Source organism: Pseudophryne corroboree, chromosome 3, assembly GCF_028390025.1.
Source record: "Pseudophryne corroboree isolate aPseCor3 chromosome 3, aPseCor3.hap2, whole genome shotgun sequence".
NCBI lineage: Eukaryota > Metazoa > Chordata > Amphibia > Anura > Myobatrachidae > Pseudophryne > Pseudophryne corroboree.
In genome coordinates, this window is record NC_086446.1 from 452,911,224 (window position 1) to 452,930,807 (window position 19,584).

The window sequence follows — 19,584 nt, forward strand, 5'->3', positions numbered from 1 at the left end:
TGAGCGTGAGCGCGTGCGCTCATCACGGGGGCGCGCCGTGAGTCATGGTGGTGTGGACTCGCGATATGCCCCCGTTACCATGGCGATGCTTGCTGGGGGCAGGGGCACGCCGCGAGTCCGGGGGGCGTGGACTCGCGGCATGCCCCATTCCATGGAGACTGGTGGGGACGGCTGAAGCAGAGAGCTGGAGGCTGCACTGCACGCGGCCTTCCCAGCTCTCTGAGGGACCTGAGCGGCCCACCTGCCCATCGGCCCTTCTGGCATGTTCCAGAAGTGCCAGATGGCCAGTCCGGCCCTGTCTACTATACATACAGTACCATTAAATTATAAAGGACTCCTAAACTTTGTAGTTACTGCATATGTCTCTAGCATACCATCACTCAGGGATATTCTCATTCCAACCTCAGGCCGCCGGTTCCACATGGAATGGAGAAATCGGTCCTCATGGTATTACCATTCTGCACCTGCATGCTTCCCAGAAGGACCTGTCTGAGTTTCATCAGGGACTTGCGTAAGTTACAATCATTGTCCTCTAATACCAGTAACACTATAGAATGTTCATAGTTATTATTACAGATACACAGTAGCATATGGATATGTAGATTCCAAAGGTCCATCAAGCTCAAAACTGCTTCACCCTAACTGCATGCAGGAGTTCACACACACCAAGTTTTTTTTATTCGGCAGGGTCCACTGGTTATCCACAGGATAACATTGGGATATGATGACGTGACAGTGGATTTGCACCAAACGGTCAAAGCTTTCCGCCTCCCAGCATGCAACGGGCCTGTTCATATATCCCCAGGTGTGGTATGGAAGGTAGATAGTAACTAGGTCGAAGGTGTCTAGGTCGACCACTATTGGTCGACAATAACTAGGTCGACAGGGTCTCTAGGTCGACAGGGTCTTTAGGTCGACATGGTCTAGGTCGACAGGTAAAAAGGTAGACATGAGTTTTTTTGGTGTTATTTTCTTCGTAGAGTGACCGGGAGCCCCAATTAGTGCACCGTGTCCCCTCGCATGGCTGGCTTCGCTCGCCATGCTTTGGGCAAGGTGCCTCGCTCCACTACTGCTTCGCTCGGCACAGATTACCATTCCAATCGTAGTCCACGTGGATCGTTAGGTATGAAAAGGTTCAGAAAAAGAAAAAAATTGTGAAAAACTCATGCCGACCTTTTGACCCGTCGACCTAGAACATGTCGACCTAGAGACCCCGTCGACCTAGTTACTGTCGACCAATAGTGGTCGACCTAGATAGTGCCTACCTAGTTACTGTCGACCTAGAGACCGGATCCCATATCCCCGCTTCCTGGCTCAGGCAAATCAGTTTTTTGTTTGGTGTGGCAGGAGCCGGACCATGGTCAATGGGCTGCTTTTTTCATTTTATTTTTACAGTCTTACTATTTTTTTTGAGCGATCTTTTCTAAAAAGCGTCTTATACGTACATTAAAAAGAGTCGCAACAACGCTTACTCACGTGTACAGTGCTGTTTCGGCGGGCGTCCGTGTAGGATGTACTAGCAAGTCCAGCAGGCTGTGGCCGGATCACGGGGAGGTGGTAAGGCATCGGTTCCGCTTAGAGGGGGAACACAGACACAGCCGCACTGTTTTGGGAGCAGACTACCAAAGAGTCACTGACACGGCTGCCACCTTGGCTGCATCAGCGCTAGGCCCTAGGCATCATAGGCTCCAAGGGTTGTATGAGGCTGTGATCCCTAGGGTTGATGTCAGCAGTGGGGAGTCAGACGCTCCCTTGGTCGTTCCTCCCCCTGGTTAATGACCAGTTTCCTCCGAGTTTCCCACCATGAACTGAGTTCCTGCTTCCATCTGTGTATCTAAAAGGACCCAGTCACAGCATAGGCAGCTGTGTGACTGGTGTGTCAGTGTTCACTTGGGCGTCTGTGTTCACTGTAGATTCACGGGGTGAGTGTGTACACTATTAGCATCTGGATCCACTCAACATTCGCTAACATATTGATCGATCCTGGAAGCGGGGTGAAGTCTCCCTGTATCCCACTCTCCTGAGCCGGGTGATACAGCACTAAGTCTCTTTTTACCTTTGAGTACGAATAGTTAGATAAGTGCCTGATGCATATGAGTCTGTAAACTATTGCTGCTGGTTTCTTTCGCTGTGTGACTGTATACATTTAAAACTCCTATATAAGGTAATGCAGTAATATGTTTCTCCTACATGCTTGAAATGTATTTGTAGTTGATTATGTGCTCATATTGCTTATTATACTAATGTATAATCTGTGACTGATTTCTAGTGTGATTGCTGACTTTACTATAATTCTGTCAGTTTTCTGTGTATTCCGATCCTCAGTGCTGGTGCAAAGCAGGGTAGGGTCGGATTGTGTGTCACTTTAACAAATTTTAAAGTGATTACAGTCACAAATTGTGTAGTTAACACTGTACAGGTATGTGATTTATTTATCATGTCTAAGAGCAGCAACAGTAAGGAAAATACACTTTCCACAGCAGCACCAACACTCATTTCATGTTTGTCTTGCAAAGCTGGGTTAACCTCTCAGGATCTGGTTCAAAATGGATTATGTGCAAATTGTTTTAGCTTTCACCGAAGCCTCTTAAATAATCCAAGGCAGACACAGGTTCAAGTTGAACCCCCATGGGCTACTTTTGCACAGACATTATCCAGTATAGCTGAGTGGATAATGCCAGCTCCTATACCAGGGATAGGTTATCCTGTTAACCCTTACATGCAACCTTCCACTTGGGGTTTATTACATCCAGCAGGGGGAGCGGCAGCCTCTCAACAAAAATAACCTGAAAGGCCGGTGGTAAGTAAATTACATAGATATGAAACAACATCTTCACAGTCTACACATGTTTCAGATGATGGCTCGTCGGAGGATGAGGACTCATCACACTCCGGGTCTGCATACGGAGACGAGGAGGAAGGCCTCTGCTTGGTAGACATACCTGAGCTGATTAGTGCGATGAAAGCCATTCTAACCTTAGAAGAGGCGGCAGATCCTGTGTTGAAATCTAAGGCATCTGTGTTTAAATGTCCTAAAACAGTTAGGACTGAGTTTCCTGGGTCAGAACAGCTGATGGAAATTATGCAAGAGGCTTGGGTTACGCTCAGTAAGAAGTTTAGAATTCCAAGGAAATGGAATTCCAATTATCCTCTTCCAGCTGGGGACTGTTTAAAAAGGGAGGTGGCTTCCAAAGTAGATACGCATGTCATCAGACTGGTGCGACAATCTACGTTACCTCTGCTGTCAACATCATTAAATGATGTCACGGAAAGGAGAATCAATGGTTTTCTTAAAACCATTTTTTCCTTGTTTGGGGCAATCATAAGACCAGCCATGGCTTCAGCCTGGATAGCAAAGGCAGTGGCAGCCTGGGCTGATGCATTGGAGGAAGATCTTGCAATGGCATCTAGAGAGCAAAAATCTCATATTGCACATATCAAACAGGCGGCAACATTTATGGAAGAAGCAGCATTGGATATGGTACAATTGCCTCTCAGGCATCAGCCTCAGCAGTAGCAGCTCACAGAACGGTCTGGCTACGTACATGGAAAGCTGACTCAGACTCCAAAAATGTTCTGGAGTCTTTGTCTTTTACTGGAGATATTCTTTTTGGTAAAGAATTAAACAGTACTTTGGAGTCAGAAGCAGACTCCAAGAAAGTGAAGTTTCCTTCCACACAAAAATTTAAGACTAGATTTCCAGCTTCTCTGCCCTTTCAGAATCAAGGAAAAGCAAAAGGAAAGGGTGATGGCAAACAGTCCCAATCCAACAAGTCTGGTAAGACTAAAAAGCATTGGGCTACGAAAGGACCGGCTTCCAAATCATAAGATAAGCCATCAGCCTGATGGTGCGGGCCTCCACCTGGGGGAACCCAGGGTGGGAGGCCGACTTCTTCAGTGTGCACAGATCTGGCAGCAGTCTACCACAGATGCCTGGGTGCAAGAAGCGGTAACTCACGGTTATGCATTTGCTTTCAAGAAACACCCTCCTCAAACCTTTTTTTTGTACCAGCCCATCTTCAGTGGAAATGAAGGCCAGGGTTTTGCAAGAGACAGTTCAGAAGTTACTTCAGTCAGGAGTGATAATTCCAGTTCCCCCTACACAACGAGGACAAGATTTTTATTCCAATCTGTTTTTAGTCCAGAAGCCAAATGGGTCGGAACGGCAGATACACAATCTCAAAGCACTGAACAAGTACATCTGGGTGCCTCATTTTCATATGGAGACTTTATGTTGCATTATTTTGGCCATGGAGCTGGAGGATTTTATGGTATCCCTGGATTTCCAGGATGCTTACCTACATATTTCTATAGCACTGTCCCATCAGCGCTATCTCAGGTTTGCTATCCACCAGCATCATTTTCAGTTTCAGGCCCTACCATTTGGACTGGCCACGGCTCCCAGAGTATTCACCAAAATTATGGTAGTGATGGCATCTTATCTCCATCAGCAGGGGATAAGGATTTTTCCATACCTAGATGACTAATTAATCCTGGCACAGTCTCAGGAATTGCTTCAATGTTATCTGCAACAGACAATAGCTTGTTTACAGAGACACGGTTGGCTCATAAATTGGGCAAAGTCGTCCCTGGTTCCGTCACAATGGATGACTCATTTGGGGGCTATGTTGGATTCAGGTTTTCAGAGAGTATTTCTACCTCTGAACAAAATATCCAAAATTCAGTCAAAGATTCAGGAGCTGCTACACAGTCAAAGGGTATCTATTCATGCCGCAATGCGTGTGATGGGGTTGATGGTGTCAACATTCAACATGATGGAGTATGCTCAGTTCCATTCCAGGCCTCTGCAACGTTTGATCCTTTCCAAATGGAATGGTTATCATCAGACAATAAAATGCCGACTATGGTAATTAAGGAGGTCATTAGCCTGGTGGCTACAGACATCCCATCTGGACAAAGGTAGACCCTTTTGGATATCAGATTGGGAAATTTTGCCAACAGATGCCAGTCTTCAGGGCTGGGGAGCAGTGTCAGGAAGTAGTTGCTGCCAGTGGCAGTGGACCAAGGAAGAAAATTGCCTGCCAATAAATATATTGGAACTTTGGGCACTTATTCAGGCAAAGAGTTCTAAACTGGGAAGCGGATTTTTCCATTCATGCAAAAAAATTTTACACCCAGAGTTCTTCCAAATTCTGGTAGACAAATGGGGGTTACCAGAGATAGATCTCATGGCGTCACTCTAGAACAACAAAGTTCCCGCATACGGGTCTAGAACTAAAGATCCCAGAGCGATCTTTGTGGATGCCTAGTCAGTGAGATGGGACTTTCGTCTGGCCTATGTGTTTCCACCAATCGCCCTGTTACCCTGTTACCCAAGATAATGCGAAAGGTAAAACAAGGAAAGGGTGCCGTGATACTATAGCTCCGGCTTGGCCCAGAAGACATTGGTACACAGATCTATAGAGGATGTCGATGGATGCTACAGTCTTACTCCCTCAACGTCCAGATCTACTGTCTCGGGGTCCTTGCTATCACAAGCACCTGGATCGACTGGCTCTTGAAACTTCCATCCTGAAAGCAAGAGGATTCTCACAACTTTTTTCCAGGGAATGCTGCACATTCAACCTCCTTTTGCTCCTCCTACAGTGCCTTGGGACTTAAGTTTAGTCCTAAAAGGCTCTTCAAGTTGCCCGAGTGGATCTTAAATGGTTGACAGCTAAAGTTCTCTTTCTACTGGCTATTGCTTTAGCTAGAAGAGTTTCAGATTTAGGGGCATTAATATGTCGCCCTCCTTTTTTGATTTTTCATCCATATGGAGCGGTTCTCAGAACCAAATCTGGGTATCTTCCTAAGGTGGTGTCTAAATTTCACCTTAACGAAGAAATTGTAGTCCCGGCCTTCCAAGGGCCGCACCTTTCTGCAGGAGATGCATTGTTGGACGTAGTTGAGGCAGTACGGATTGTGTAATGGTTAGCATTACTGCCTCACAGCACTGAGGTCATGTGTTTGATTCCCACCATGGCCCAAACTGTGCAGAGTTTGTAGATTCTCCCTGTGCTTGCGTGGGTTTCCTCCGGGTACTCCGGTTTCCTCCTACATTCCAAAAACATACTGATAGGTTAATTGGCTCCCAACAAAATTACAATAAACAAATAATCAGAAACCCAAGGCGCCAACACACTTGTGCAGCCACTTGAGGAAAAAAAGGGCCACCTTACCCTAATAAACAATGGTATAAAAAACAAATACTCAAGACAAAGGCGCTGAGTGTGGTTTCATATAAACAAAGTCAAATACTTTAGAGTCCGTGAGAGTACTTATGGAAAGAAGACTTCCGCTTCAGTAAAACCTCATGCAGAGATGTCGTATGGATCCTCTATTTCACAGGTAACTCACGATGATATGTAATGGAAAAACAAATGACAATTCATAGTGTAGTAAGTCCAGTACCACTTAGATCTTTATAATCAATTAAGCCAGATATTCAAAGGTAGCATATATTCAAGGGTGGCGTACCCCACTCACAGTGAAAAGAATAAGGCTCCGCACATAAAGGTATCTTTTAAACTGGATAGCAGGGATATTCAATAGTATTGAAAGCGTACCATTACTCACTCAGAATGTGAATCGGATCCTCCTATAGCGGTTTCTTTGAAAAATTCTGCTTCAATCACGAACAAATGAAGTGGATAAAAACTGATTTATTTAAAATTAATTAAAAATATGAACAGGAGACCACACATAACAACTCAGGGGTAGAAGTAACAAAGCCAGTGTTACACCGCCGGCCGAAAACGGCAAACCCAGCCAGATGTAATGCACGACTACACTCCCAAGTGTAATTATGTGATACTACCTGTCCTACACCCTTTCCAACGCGTTTCTCCCCGCAAATGGGGCTTTTTCAAGGAACCCCATTTGCGGGGAGAAACGTTTGCCGTTGGCTGGGTTTGCCGTTTTCGGCCGGCGGTGTAACACTGGCTTTGTTACTTCTACCCCTGAGTTGTTATGTGTGGTCTCCTGTTCATATTTTTAATTAATTTTAAATAAATCAGTTTTTATCCACTTCATTTGTTCGTGATTGAAGCAGAATTTTTCAAAGAAACCGCTATAGGAGGATCCGATTCACATTCTGAGTGAGTAATGGTACGCTTTCAATACTATTGAATATCCCTGCTATCCAGTTTAAAAGATACCTTTATGTGCGGAGCCTTATTCTTTTCACTGTGAGTGGGGTACGCCACCCTTGAATATATGCTACCTTTGAATATCTGGCTTAATTGATTATAAAGATCTAAGTGGTACTGGACTTACTACACTATGAATTGTCATTTGTTTTTCCATTACATATCATCGTGAGTTACCTGTGAAATAGAGGATCCATACGACATCTCTGCATGAGGTTTTACTGAAGCGGAAGTCTTCTTTCCATAAGTACTCTCACGGACTCTAAAGTATTTGACTTTGTTTATATGAAACCACACTCAGCGCCTTTGTCTTGAGTATTTGTTTTTTATCCCAACAAAATTAACCTTAGTGTAAATGTGTGTGCGTGTACATGTTGTAGGGAATATAGATTGTAAGCTCCACTGCGAGCAGGGACTGATGTGAATGGTCAAACTTTCTCTGTAAAGTGCTGCGGAATATGTGTGCGCTATATAAATAACTAGTAATAAATAATAATAGTCCATGCCTTAAGGATCTTCGTGGATCGTACCAGTGCCATCAGAAAGACAGACACTCTCTTCATTCTTTACGGATTTCACAAGAGAGGATGGCCTGCTGACAAGCAGACACTGGCGAGGTGGCTTCGGATGACGATTTCAGAACCATATTCTCAAGCTGATCTCCCTATTCCGGCTAAGGTCTCTACTCACTCTACTCGTAAGGTAGGTCCGCCTTGGGCAGCACAACGTGGTGCTTCAGCTGAACAGATATGTAAGGCAGCCACATGGTCTTCCTTTAATACATTCATTAGACATTATGGGGTAAATTTACTAAGATTCATAATTTTCCGTTTGAGGTCAAAGTTCAATCACGAATGACATCGAAAGTGTAAATATGCAACTTTTTGAATTTAGTACGACTAATTTACTAAGCTGCCGTATTCTGCATTTTCGGTTTTACCGATGTCGATGTCATTCGTTTTTTTAGGCAGTGTTTTACGTGACTTGTAAAACACTGCCGACTTTAATACAATGAATCTCGACTGGATCTGAGAGATCCGTGCTGGGCTTCATTGTGCACTTTTTTTTAAAAAAAAATCAGTGTTAAATTTAAAAAAAAAATGCGTAAGGTCCCCCCTCCTAAGCAAAACCAGCCTCGGGCTCTTTGAGCCGGTCCTGGTTGCAAAAATATGGGGGCAAAAATGATAGAGGTTCCCCCATATTTCAACAACCAGCACCGGGCTCTGCGCCTGGTCCTGGTTCCAAAAATACGGGGGACAAAAAGCGTAGGGGTCCCCCGTATTTCTGAAACCAGCACCGGGCTCCACTAGCCAGATACATAATGCCACAGCCGGGGGACACTTTTATATAGCTCCCGGCGGCCCTGGCATTACATAACCAACTAGTCACCCCTGGCCGGGGTACCCTGGAGGAGTGGGGACCCCTTCAATCAAGGGGTCCCCCCCCTCCAGCCACCCAAGGACCAGGGGTGAAGCCCGAGGCTGTCCCTCCCATCCAAGGGCTGCGGATGGGAGGCTGATAGCCATTGTTTAAAAAAATGAATATTGTTTTTAGTAGCAGTACTACAAGTCCCAGCAAGCCTCCCCCGCAAGCTGGTACTTGGAGAACCACAAGTACCAGCATGCGGAGGAAAACCGGGCCCGCTGGTACCTGTAGTACTACTACTAAAAAAATACCCCAATAAAAACATAAGACACACACCTTGAAAGCATAACTTTAATACATACATACACACCTCCATATACACATACTTACCTTATGTTCACACGAGGGTCGGTCCTCTTCTCCATGTAGAATCCATGGTGTACCTGTGGAAAAAATTATACTCACATACTCCAGTGTAGAAGCCTCTTCTTCTTGTAATCCATTTGTAATCCAGGTACTTGTCAAAATAAAAAAACGGACACCCGACCTCGCACTGAAAGGGGCCCCATGTTTTCACATGGGACCCCTTTCCCCGAATGCCAGAAACCCCCTCTGACTTATGTCTAAGAGGGTTTCTTCAGCCAATCAGGGAGCGCCACGTTGTGGCACCCTCCTGATTGGCTGTGTGCTCCTGTACTGTATGACAGGCGGCACACGGCAGTGTTACAATGTAGCGCCTATGCGCTCCATTGTAACCAATGGTGGGAACTTTGTGGTCAGCGGTGAGGTTACTTTCGGTCAACCACTGACCACAAAGTTCCCACCATTGGTTATAATGGAGCGCATAGGCGCTACATTGTAACACTGCCGTGTGCCGCCTGTCATACAGTACAGGAGCACACAGCCGATCAGGAGGATGCCACAACGTGGCGTTCCCTGATTGGCTGATGGAACCCACTTAGACATAAGTCAGAGGGGGTTCCTGGCATTTGGGGAAAGGGGTCCCATGTGAAAACATGGGGCCCCTTTCAGTGCGAGGTCGGGTGTCCGTTTTTTTTATTTTGACAAGTACCTGGATTACAACTGGATTAAAAGAAGAAAAGGCTTCTACACTGGATTTTGTGAGTATAATTTTTTCCACAAGTACACCATGGATTCTACATGGAGAAGAGGACCGACCCTCGTGTGAACATAAGGTAAGTATGTGTATATTGGAGGTGTGTATGTATGTATTAAAGTTATACTTTCAAGGTGTGTGTCTTATGTTTTTATTGGGGTATTTTTTTAGTAGTAGTACTACTACTACAGGTACCAGCGGGCCCGGTTTTCCTCCGCATGCTGGTACTTGTGGTTCTCCAAGTACCAGCTTGCGGGGGAGGCTTGCTGGGACTTGTAGTACTGCTACTAAAAACAATATTAATTTTTTTACACAATGGCTATCAGCCTCCCATCCGCAGCCCTTGGATGGTGGGGACAGCCTCGGGCTTCACCCCTGGTCCTTGGGTGGCTGGAGGGGGGGGACCCCTTGATTGAAGGGGTCCCCACTCCTCCAGGGTACCCCGGCCAGGGGTGACTAGTTGGTTATGTAATGCCAGGGCCGCCGGGAGCTATATAAAAGTGTCCCCCGGCTGTGGCATTATGTATCTGGCTAGTGGAGCCCGGTGCTGGTTTCAGAAATACGGGGGACCCCTACGCTTTTTGTCCCCCGTATTTTTGGAACCAGGCGCAGAGCCCGGTGCTGGTTGTTTAAATATGGGGGAACCTCTATCATTCCCCCCCCCATATTTTTGCAACCAGGACCGGCTCAAAGAGCCCGAGGCTGGTTTTGCTTAGGAGGGGGGACCCCACGCAATTTTTTTTCAAAAAATACACACTTTCCCATCCCCTTCCCACTGATAAACATGCACGGATCTCATGGATCCCTGCATGCCTATCCAAACACGGGATAAAAAAGCAAGTCTGTTTTTTTTAGCACTTTTTCACGAATTGTATTTCTGCACGGCAGTGTTTGGCTATTGTCGGCAGTGTTTGTGATTTGCACTTTTTAGTAAATTACCGATTTCTACCAAATTGCAGGCGTATTTGACCGATGGTGTATTGATTCGTGATTTTTTCCTAGGACTTCCAAAATATTACGAATGCCCTCATCACTGCCGAGATTTTTGCTTAGTAAATTACCGAAATGACACTTTGAAGAAAAAACGGCATCTCGGTCAAAATCGGGACCTTAGTAAATATACCCCTATGTCTTTGATACCTTTGCCTCTCAGGACACTGAATTCAGGCGAAGGATTCTCCTGTCCAATCAGGAGCGTCCCCACCACTAGATTTGCTTTGGGACATCCCAATGTTTATCCTGTGGACCCTGCAGGAGAAATAATAGTTATGGAAGACTTACCGTTGATAACTCTATTTCTCCTAAGTCCACAGTATCCACAGGGATCCCACCCTGACGCACCTGATTTGAGGATCCTTTCATCTACTAACCTCTTCCTTCTTATACGGAAGGGTGTGCATGTGTGTTCTTCTCGCCTGATTAGGGCTCTTTATAATGCTCCTGCCTTGAGATTTGGTAAACAATTGAATTGCCTGAGCAGGAGGCGGGGATATAAAGGACTGGCCTGTTGCATTCTGGGAGGCCGAAAGCTTTGATCATTGGTGCCAATCCGCTGTCGCTACCTCATGTTTATCCTGTGGATACTGTGGACTTAGGAAAAATAGAGTTATCACAGCTAAGTCTACCCTAACTATTATTTTAGTTAAACTGTTATTTTAGTTATACCGCTTTCAGATCGCAGTGCAGGCTCGCACCCGGGATTTGGAAATGGGTTCTTCCTGGGTGCGACCCGGCATTGGACCCTTTCACATTGGGTTCTGGACCAGGCATATTGCCATTGGGGGCAGGGATGGAGGCGACATCGGGGGCGGCACTGTAAGAAGAGATTATCTCCACGCTGCCTCTGCCTATACTGTGAACGGGTCCCGGGTCGCATCGACCCGGCAACCCGTTCACACTGCACCTGACTCAATAATAACCCAGGAATAACCCTGCTTTATTCAGGGTTCCCGGGAATTCAGGACTGACCCCTTTCAAGCCGCTCAGCGACCCGCGTCGACCCGGTAATATACCGGGTCGTTACCGGGTTATTTGTGCGGTGTGAAAGGAGTATCACCTAACACCAAGATTAGGTCATTTTAGGTACTGTAGGAATTAAGTATGTTATTCCCTGGTACATAAAACATAAAGGGAACCTAAATCTTTGAGTGTAATCGGGAAAAGATTAGAATAGGTTAGAACCTAAGAATGTGCGTAGTAATGAGATAATTAATGTTATTCACTTAACCTGTCAGTGGTTTTAATGGTATGGCTAATCAGTGTCTAGCTAACTGTCTATCTATCTATCGGCCTATATATAGATAGATTGATAAATATCACCTGTTAGACTACAACATACATAATATTTGATTAGAGATGCTCATCAGTCATACTATCGACAGCCACTCAATCAATCAATCAATCAATCAATCAATCAATGAGTGAACTTTATAATAACCATATATATGTAATGTATGGTAGTTTCTATGGGGGACATTTACTAAGCAGTGATAAGAGGGGAGAAGTAAGCCAGTGGAGAAGCTGTCCATGGCAACCAATCAGCACTGAAGTAACATCTATATTCATACTATAAAATGATACAGAGCTGCTGATTGGTTGCCATGGGCACTTCTCCACTGGCTCACTTCTCCGCTCTTATCACTGCTTAGTAAATGTCCCCCTATATCCTTTGAGCATCACCTTTGTCGTATCTTCCCTTCCCCTTCCCCAATATACTGTCATGTATTTATTTTTATCAACCAATTTGTGTGTTTCCAGGCAGTGGCTAGCTTACAGTAAACTGTACCAGAGTCTGGAATTCAGCAGTAGCTGCTTATTGCACCACATAACAAGTATTGAATACCTGTGGGTTCAAGGTCGACTGCAGGATGAGCAGGTATTGCTTATATCAAACCGGGATGATGCATTGGTCCAACAGTTATAGCAGTTATGAGGTTGTAGATAACCAGAGTCTCACTTACAGGTGATGATTTACAGTTACACACAAGTGCAGTTGTGCATTGTAATTTGGTGTGTTTGTTACACTGCCAGTGCACCAGTTTTATCTATCACATGTTTTAACAATGGGGGTAATTCAGACCTGATCGCTGCTGTGCGTTTTCGCACAGCGGGCGATCAGGCACAAACTGCGCATGCGTATGCACCGCAATGCATAGGCGTGTCGCACGGGTACAAAGCATGGGATCGCCGCTCAGCGATGGGTTTGTGCAACGGATCCGTTCGCACGGGCGATCGCAAGGAGATTGACAGGAAGAGGGCATTTGTGGGTGTCAACTGACCGTTTTCAGGGAGTGTCTGGAAAAACGCAGGCGTGTCCATGTGTTGGCAGGGAGGGTTCTTGACGTCAATTCCGGTCCTGGACAGGCTGATGTGATCGCAGCAGCTGAGTAAGTCCTGGGCTGTGCAGAGACTGCACAAAATCAGTTTGTACAGCTCTGCTACACATGCGTTCGCACACTTGCACAGCTAAAATACCCTCTCCCTATAGGTGGCAACTATCTGATCGCAGCAGTGCAAAAATTGCTTGCTAGCAATCAGGTCTGAATTAGGCCCATTGTGCACTGAGAGGCAGATAGGGAACGGAGAAGCAAAAAATCTGTACACATACTTAGGGTTAGCATTATTGTCTGACTTGTGATTTGTAGGAATTATTTTTAAGTAGGTGACATAAAGTTCTATGGGGGTAATTCAGACTGGATCGCTGCAGCGGCAGCTATCACAATCTGTGCGAGTGCACCCCGGGAGGCCCAATGAGATGCTAACAGCATCAGGGCCGTCTTAACAGCAGTGAAGGCCCCTGGGCACAGCAGTGCACGGGGGCCCCCTACCCATCCTCCAGCGGTAGGGCTAGTGGGTGCTATCAGCGGCAGCTTTGATGTCCCGCGGGTGGTATGGGGTGTTCTATCTTCCGCTCAGCATGTAGTTCCTGGAGAAGTAATATCTGCTAATTACTCCTTCACTGCACTGATGGGGCGAGAGGGATAACACTAAACTGTGGAAGGGGCACTGGGCTGAATGAAGTGGCCCTGGTGCATGACTTCAAGGGTGGTAGGGGGTGTTTAATACGTAGGGGAGGGGTGAATAGTGGAGTGGGCTTAATATTCAGCATTTGCTGGTGGGAGGGCAGCTTGCTTGACCGCAGATATCTCCAATTCCTGGAATTAGATTTCTTAGCTTTGAGTAGAATAAAAACTAGTGAGTCTCACCTTTCAGGAGGTACTGGGGACTTGGGGATCAGAGTTCAGGAGCCAGAGTAACACTGACGTGCGGTGCACGTCCCTGCAGAGTAATCCACCAACTAAAATATAAAACTGCATACCAGGCGTGTGGAGTTGGAGCAGGGACGAGCTGCTGGAAGACTGATATCTCTGGTTCTGGGCACAGTAAAGACAAACTGCCAATATCCACCGAAAGGGGAGAGTCCCAGATTTTGGAGTATATCCTCAGAATATCTATAAGTCAGACAAAACCTGAGATATCTGGCTGGCAAAAGCAATTAACAGGCTGGGATGGGGAACACTGCTTTGAAGTCAGATAGCTCCAGTTCCCCTGGGCTGATTTTCAAAAATCTGGTACCCCTGGAAAGAGGGGACCCTCAGCTATCAGCCTAGGGCCCTTATACTCCTGGGGCCCTTGGGCAAGTGCCCATTGAGCCCATACGAAAAGACGGTCAGGAACAGCATCTCAGGGCTGCGATCGTCTCTGCCTGATTGACAGACACAGGCGGGAGGGTGCCATTGGTGGGGCACAGTCCAGACAATGCAGATGTGTCTGGGCCTGTGCGGGTGTGGGCCGCAGCAGCTGCATGACATAACACGCAGCTGCTGCGACCTGGGACATGTAGCTAGGCTGCGCAGGCAGGGAGCTACTCAGCGGGTGTAAAAGCACTGCCGCCGTGCAATGCTTTTGCCACCTTGTGGGAGAGGGGGAGGGGTGAGATCTGACATGCGGGGCGGACTAGCATGTCAGAGAAACTGATCGTAGATGTGCTAAATTTAGCACATCTACGATCGGATCTGAATTACCCCCTATGTTTGACGTAGAAGTAGTAACTCCCACAGTGGACAAGTCTATATTTAGAGTTAAAATTTATAAATAAATAATTATACTATACTCTGAGCTCCCTGTGATTGAAGTAGTTTTCAATATTAAGTAGGGATAAATTATATATAAAAAACTATGAAAGTGCTAAGTATAAATATGTTTGTAGTATGAACACTATAAACAGCACCAGCTTGACCTAAAATAACAATCGACAAAAAAAAAAAAACCCATCAACAACTTGACATAAATAACAATCAGGTGAAATTGTGGAGATTAGCCTTCCACCTGTGTGGGAACGTCTATTGGGAACTATCCTTATATTACCCTGCAGAGCCTGTGCAATCCCTGTGCCTCTCCTCTGTACTGCAGGCGGCAGATGTAGTTGGAATATTTTTTATGTAGAGTTGAGATGTGCCCAATCACAATAAAACTTTAAATATTAAATAGCCATCTGGAAAGTTAGGAATGTCCCATGTGCCTAAATGAAAAAAAAAAAAACACTAAATCACATGGCTACACAGTTGATTAATTTGCTAGAATTAAGTCAGTGATACTAGTAAATCATTATCCTACTGTATATGAAACAAAAAAGTGTATTCTTATTCTATGGCTAATAAGATAATGTAGGCACTAAGAGCAGGCCCGCAGCGAGCCCGCAAGGGGACTCTTTGCACTCGCCCGCTGCCGGCATACTGGCGGCCGGGATGCCGCTGTCGGTTTATTGACAGCCGGCATCCTGGACCCGTTAATACTAGAGATGAGCGCCGGAAATTTTTCGGGTTTTGTGTTTTGGTTTTGGGTTCGGTTCCGCGGCCGTGTTTTGGGTTCGACCGCGTTTTGGCAAAACCTCACCGAATTTTTTTTGTCGGATTCGGGTGTGTTTTGGATTCGGGTGTTTTTTTCAAAAAACACTAAAAAACAGCTTAAATCATAGAATTTGGGGGTCATTTTGATCCCAAAGTATTGTTAACCTCAAAAACCATAATTTACACTAATTTTCAGTCTATTCTGAATACCTCACACCTCACAATATTATTTTTAGTCCTAAAATTTGCACCTAGGTCGCTGGATGACTAAGCTAAGCGACCCTAGTGGCCGACACAAACACCGGGCCCATCTAGGAGTGTCACTGCAGTGTCACGCAGGATGTCCCTTCCAAAAAACCCTCCCCAAACAGCACATGACGCAAAGAAAAAAAGAGGCGCAATGAGGTAGCTGTGTGAGTAAGATAAGCGACCCTAGTGGCCGACACAAACACCGGGCCCATCTAGGAGTGTCACTGCAGTGTCACGCAGGATGTCCCTTCCAAAAAACCCTCCCCAAACAGCACATGACGCAAAGAAAAAAAGAGGCGCAATGAGGTAGCTGTGTGAGTAAGATAAGCGACCCTAGTGGCCGACACAAACACCGGGCCCATCTAGGAGTGGCACTGCAGTGTCACGCAGGATGTCCCTTCCAAAAAACCCTCCCCAAACAGCACATGACGCAAAGAAAAATTAAAGAAAAAAGAGGTGCAAGATGGAATTGTCCTTGGGCCCTCCCACCCACCCTTATGTTGTATAAACAGGACATGCACACTTTAACCAACCCATCATTTCAGTGACAGGGTCTGCCACACGACTGTGACTGAAATGACGGGTTGGTTTGGACCCCCACCAAAAAAGAAGCAATTAATCTCTCCTTGCACAAACTGGCTCTACAGAGGCAAGATGTCCACCTCATCATCATCCTCCGATATATCACCGTGTACATCCCCCTCCTCACAGATTATCAATTCGTCCCCACTGGAATCCACCATCTCAGCTCCCTGTGTACTTTGTGGAGGCAATTGCTGCTGGTCAATGTCTCCACGGAGGAATTGATTATAATTCATTTTAATGAACATCATCTTCTCCACATTTTCTGGATGTAACCTCGTACGCCGATTGCTGACAAGGTGAGCGGCGGCACTAAACACTCTTTCGGAGTACACACTTGTGGGAGGGCAACTTAGGTAGAATAAAGCCAGTTTGTGCAAGGGCCTCCAAATTGCCTCTTTTTCCTGCCAGTATAAGTACGGACTGTGTGACGTGCCTACTTGGATGCGGTCACTCATATAATCCTCCACCATTCTTTCAATGGTGAGAGAATCATATGCAGTGACAGTAGACGACATGTCCGTAATCGTTGTCAGGTCCTTCAGTCCGGACCAGATGTCAGCATCAGCAGTCGCTCCAGACTGCCCTGCATCACCGCCAGCGGGTGGGCTCGGAATTCTGAGCCTTTTCCTCGCACCCCCAGTTGCGGGAGAATGTGAAGGAGGAGATGTTGACAGGTCGCGTTCCGCTTGACTTGACAATTTTCTCACCAGCAGGTCTTTCAACCCCAGCAGACTTGTGTCTGCCGGAAAGAGAGATCCAAGGTAGGCTTTAAATCTAGGATCGAGCACGGTGGCCAAAATATAGTGCTCTGATTTCAACAGATTGACCACCCGTGAATCCTTGTTAAGCGAATTAAGGGCTCCATCCACAAGTCCCACATGCCTAGCGGAATCGCTCCGTGTTAGCTCCTCCTTCAATGTCTCCAGCTTCTTCTGCAAAAGCCTGATGAGGGGAATGACCTGACTCAGGCTGGCAGTGTCTGAACTGACTTCACGTGTGGCAAGTTCAAAGGGCATCAGAACCTTGCACAACGTTGAAATCATTCTCCACTGCACTTGAGACAGGTGCATTCCACCTCCTATATCGTGCTCAATTGTATAGGCTTGAATGGCCTTTTGCTGCTCCTCCAACCTCTGAAGCATATAGAGGGTTGAATTCCACCTCGTTACCACTTCTTGCTTCAGATGATGGCAGGGCAGGTTCAGTAGTTTTTGGTGGTGCTCCAGTCTTCTGTACGTGGTGCCTGTACGCCGAAAGTGTCCCGCAATTCTTCTGGCCACCGACAGCATCTCTTGCACGCCCCTGACGTTTTTTAAAAAATTCTGCACCACCAAATTCAAGGTATGTGCAAAACATGGGACGTGCTGGAATTTGCCCATATTTAATGCACACACAATATTGCTGGCGTTGTCCGATGCCACAAATCCACAGGAGAGTCCAATTGGGGTAAGCCATTCCGCGATGATCTTCCTCAGTTGCCGTAAGAGGTTTTCAGCTGTGTGCGTATTCTGGAAAGCGGTGATACAAAGCGTAGCCTGCCTAGGAAAGAGTTGGCGTTTGCGAGATGCTGCTACTGGTGCCGCCGCTGCTGTTCTTGCGGCGGGAGTCCATACATCTACCCAGTGGGCTGTCACAGTCATATAGTCCTGACCCTGCCCTGCTCCACTTGTCCACATGTCCGTGGTTAAGTGGACATTGGGTACAACTGCATTTTTTAGGACACTGGTGAGTCTTTTTCTGACGTCCGTGTACATTCTCGGTATCGCCTGCCTAGCGAAGTGGAACCTAGATGGTATTTGGTAACGGGGGCACACTGCCTCAATAAATTGTCTAGTTCCCTGTGAACTAACGGCGGATACCGGACGCACGTCTAACACCAACATAGTTGTCAAGGCCTCAGTTATCCGCTTTGCAGCAGGATGACTGCTGTGATATTTCATCTTCCTCGCAAAGGACTGTTGGACAGTCAATTGCTTACTGGAAGTAGTACAAGTGGGCTTACGACTTCCCCTCTGGGATGACCATCGACTCCCAGCAGCAACAACAGCAGCGCCAGCAGCAGTAGGCGTTACACGCAAGGATGCATCGGAGGAATCCCAGGCAGGAGAGGACTCGTCAGAATTGCCAGTGACATGGCCTGCAGGACTATTGGCATTCCTGGGGAAGGAGGAAATTGACACTGAGGGAGTTGGTGGGGTGGTTTGCGTGAGCTTGGTTACAAGAGGAAGGGATTTACTGGTCAGTGGACTGCTTCCGCTGTCGCCCAAAGTTTTTGAACTTGTCACTGACTTATTATGAATGCGCTGCAGGTGACGTATAAGGGAGGATGTTCCGAGGTGGTTAACGTCCTTACCCCTACTTATTACAGCTTGACAAAGGCAACACACGGCTTGACACCTGTTGTCCGCTTTTCTGTTGAAATACCTCCACACTGAAGAGCTGATTTTTTTGGTATTTTCACCAGGCATGTCAACGGCCATATTCCTCCCACGGACAACAGGTGTCTCCCCGGGTGCCTGACTTAAACAAACCACCTCACCATCAGAATCCTCCTGGTCAATTTCCTCCCCAGCGCCAGCAACACCCATATCCTCCTCATCCTGGTGTACTTCAACACTGACATCTTCAATCTGACTATCAGGAACTGGACTGCGGGTGCTCCTTCCAGCACTTGCAGGGGGCGTGCAAATGGTGGAAGGCGCATGCTCTTCACGTCCAGTGTTGGGAAGGTCAGGCATCGCAACCGACACAATTGGACTCTCCTTGTGGATTTGGGATTTCGAAGAACGCACAGTTCTTTGCGGTGCTTTTGCCAGCTTGAGTCTTTTCAGTTTTCTAGCGAGAGGCTGAGTGCTTCCATCCTCATGTGAAGCTGAACCACTAGCCATGAACATAGGCCAGGGCCTCAGCCGTTCCTTGCCACTCCGTGTGGTAAATGGCATATTGGCAAGTTTACGCTTCTCCTCCGACAATTTTATTTTAGGTTTTGGAGTCCTTTTTTTACTGATATTTGGTGTTTTGGATTTGACATGCTCTGTACTATGACATTGGGCATCGGCCTTGGCAGACGACGTTGCTGGCATTTCATCGTCTCGGCCATGACTAGTGGCAGCAGCTTCAGCACGAGGTGGAAGTGGATCTTGATCTTTCCCTAATTTTGGAACCTCAACATTTTTGTTCTCCATATTTTAATAGGCACAACTAAAAGGCACCTCAGGTAAACAATGGAGATGGATGGATACTAGTATACAATTATGGATGGACTGCCGAG

The 19,584-nt window shown here is 46.5% G+C and overlaps 1 protein-coding gene across 3 annotated transcripts in view; it reads left to right on the forward strand.

The window, feature by feature from the left end:
* Positions 1-19,584, forward strand: part of UNC13D (unc-13 homolog D) — a 178,364-nt gene that overhangs the window by 69,839 nt on the left and 88,941 nt on the right. For all 3 annotated transcript variants that reach the window (XM_063960576.1, XM_063960575.1, XM_063960577.1), the window contains 2 exons: positions 408-511; positions 12,388-12,505. In XM_063960576.1, the coding sequence (XP_063816646.1) occupies positions 408-511; positions 12,388-12,505 (222 nt within the window). The remainder of the gene's footprint in view (positions 1-407; positions 512-12,387; positions 12,506-19,584) is intronic.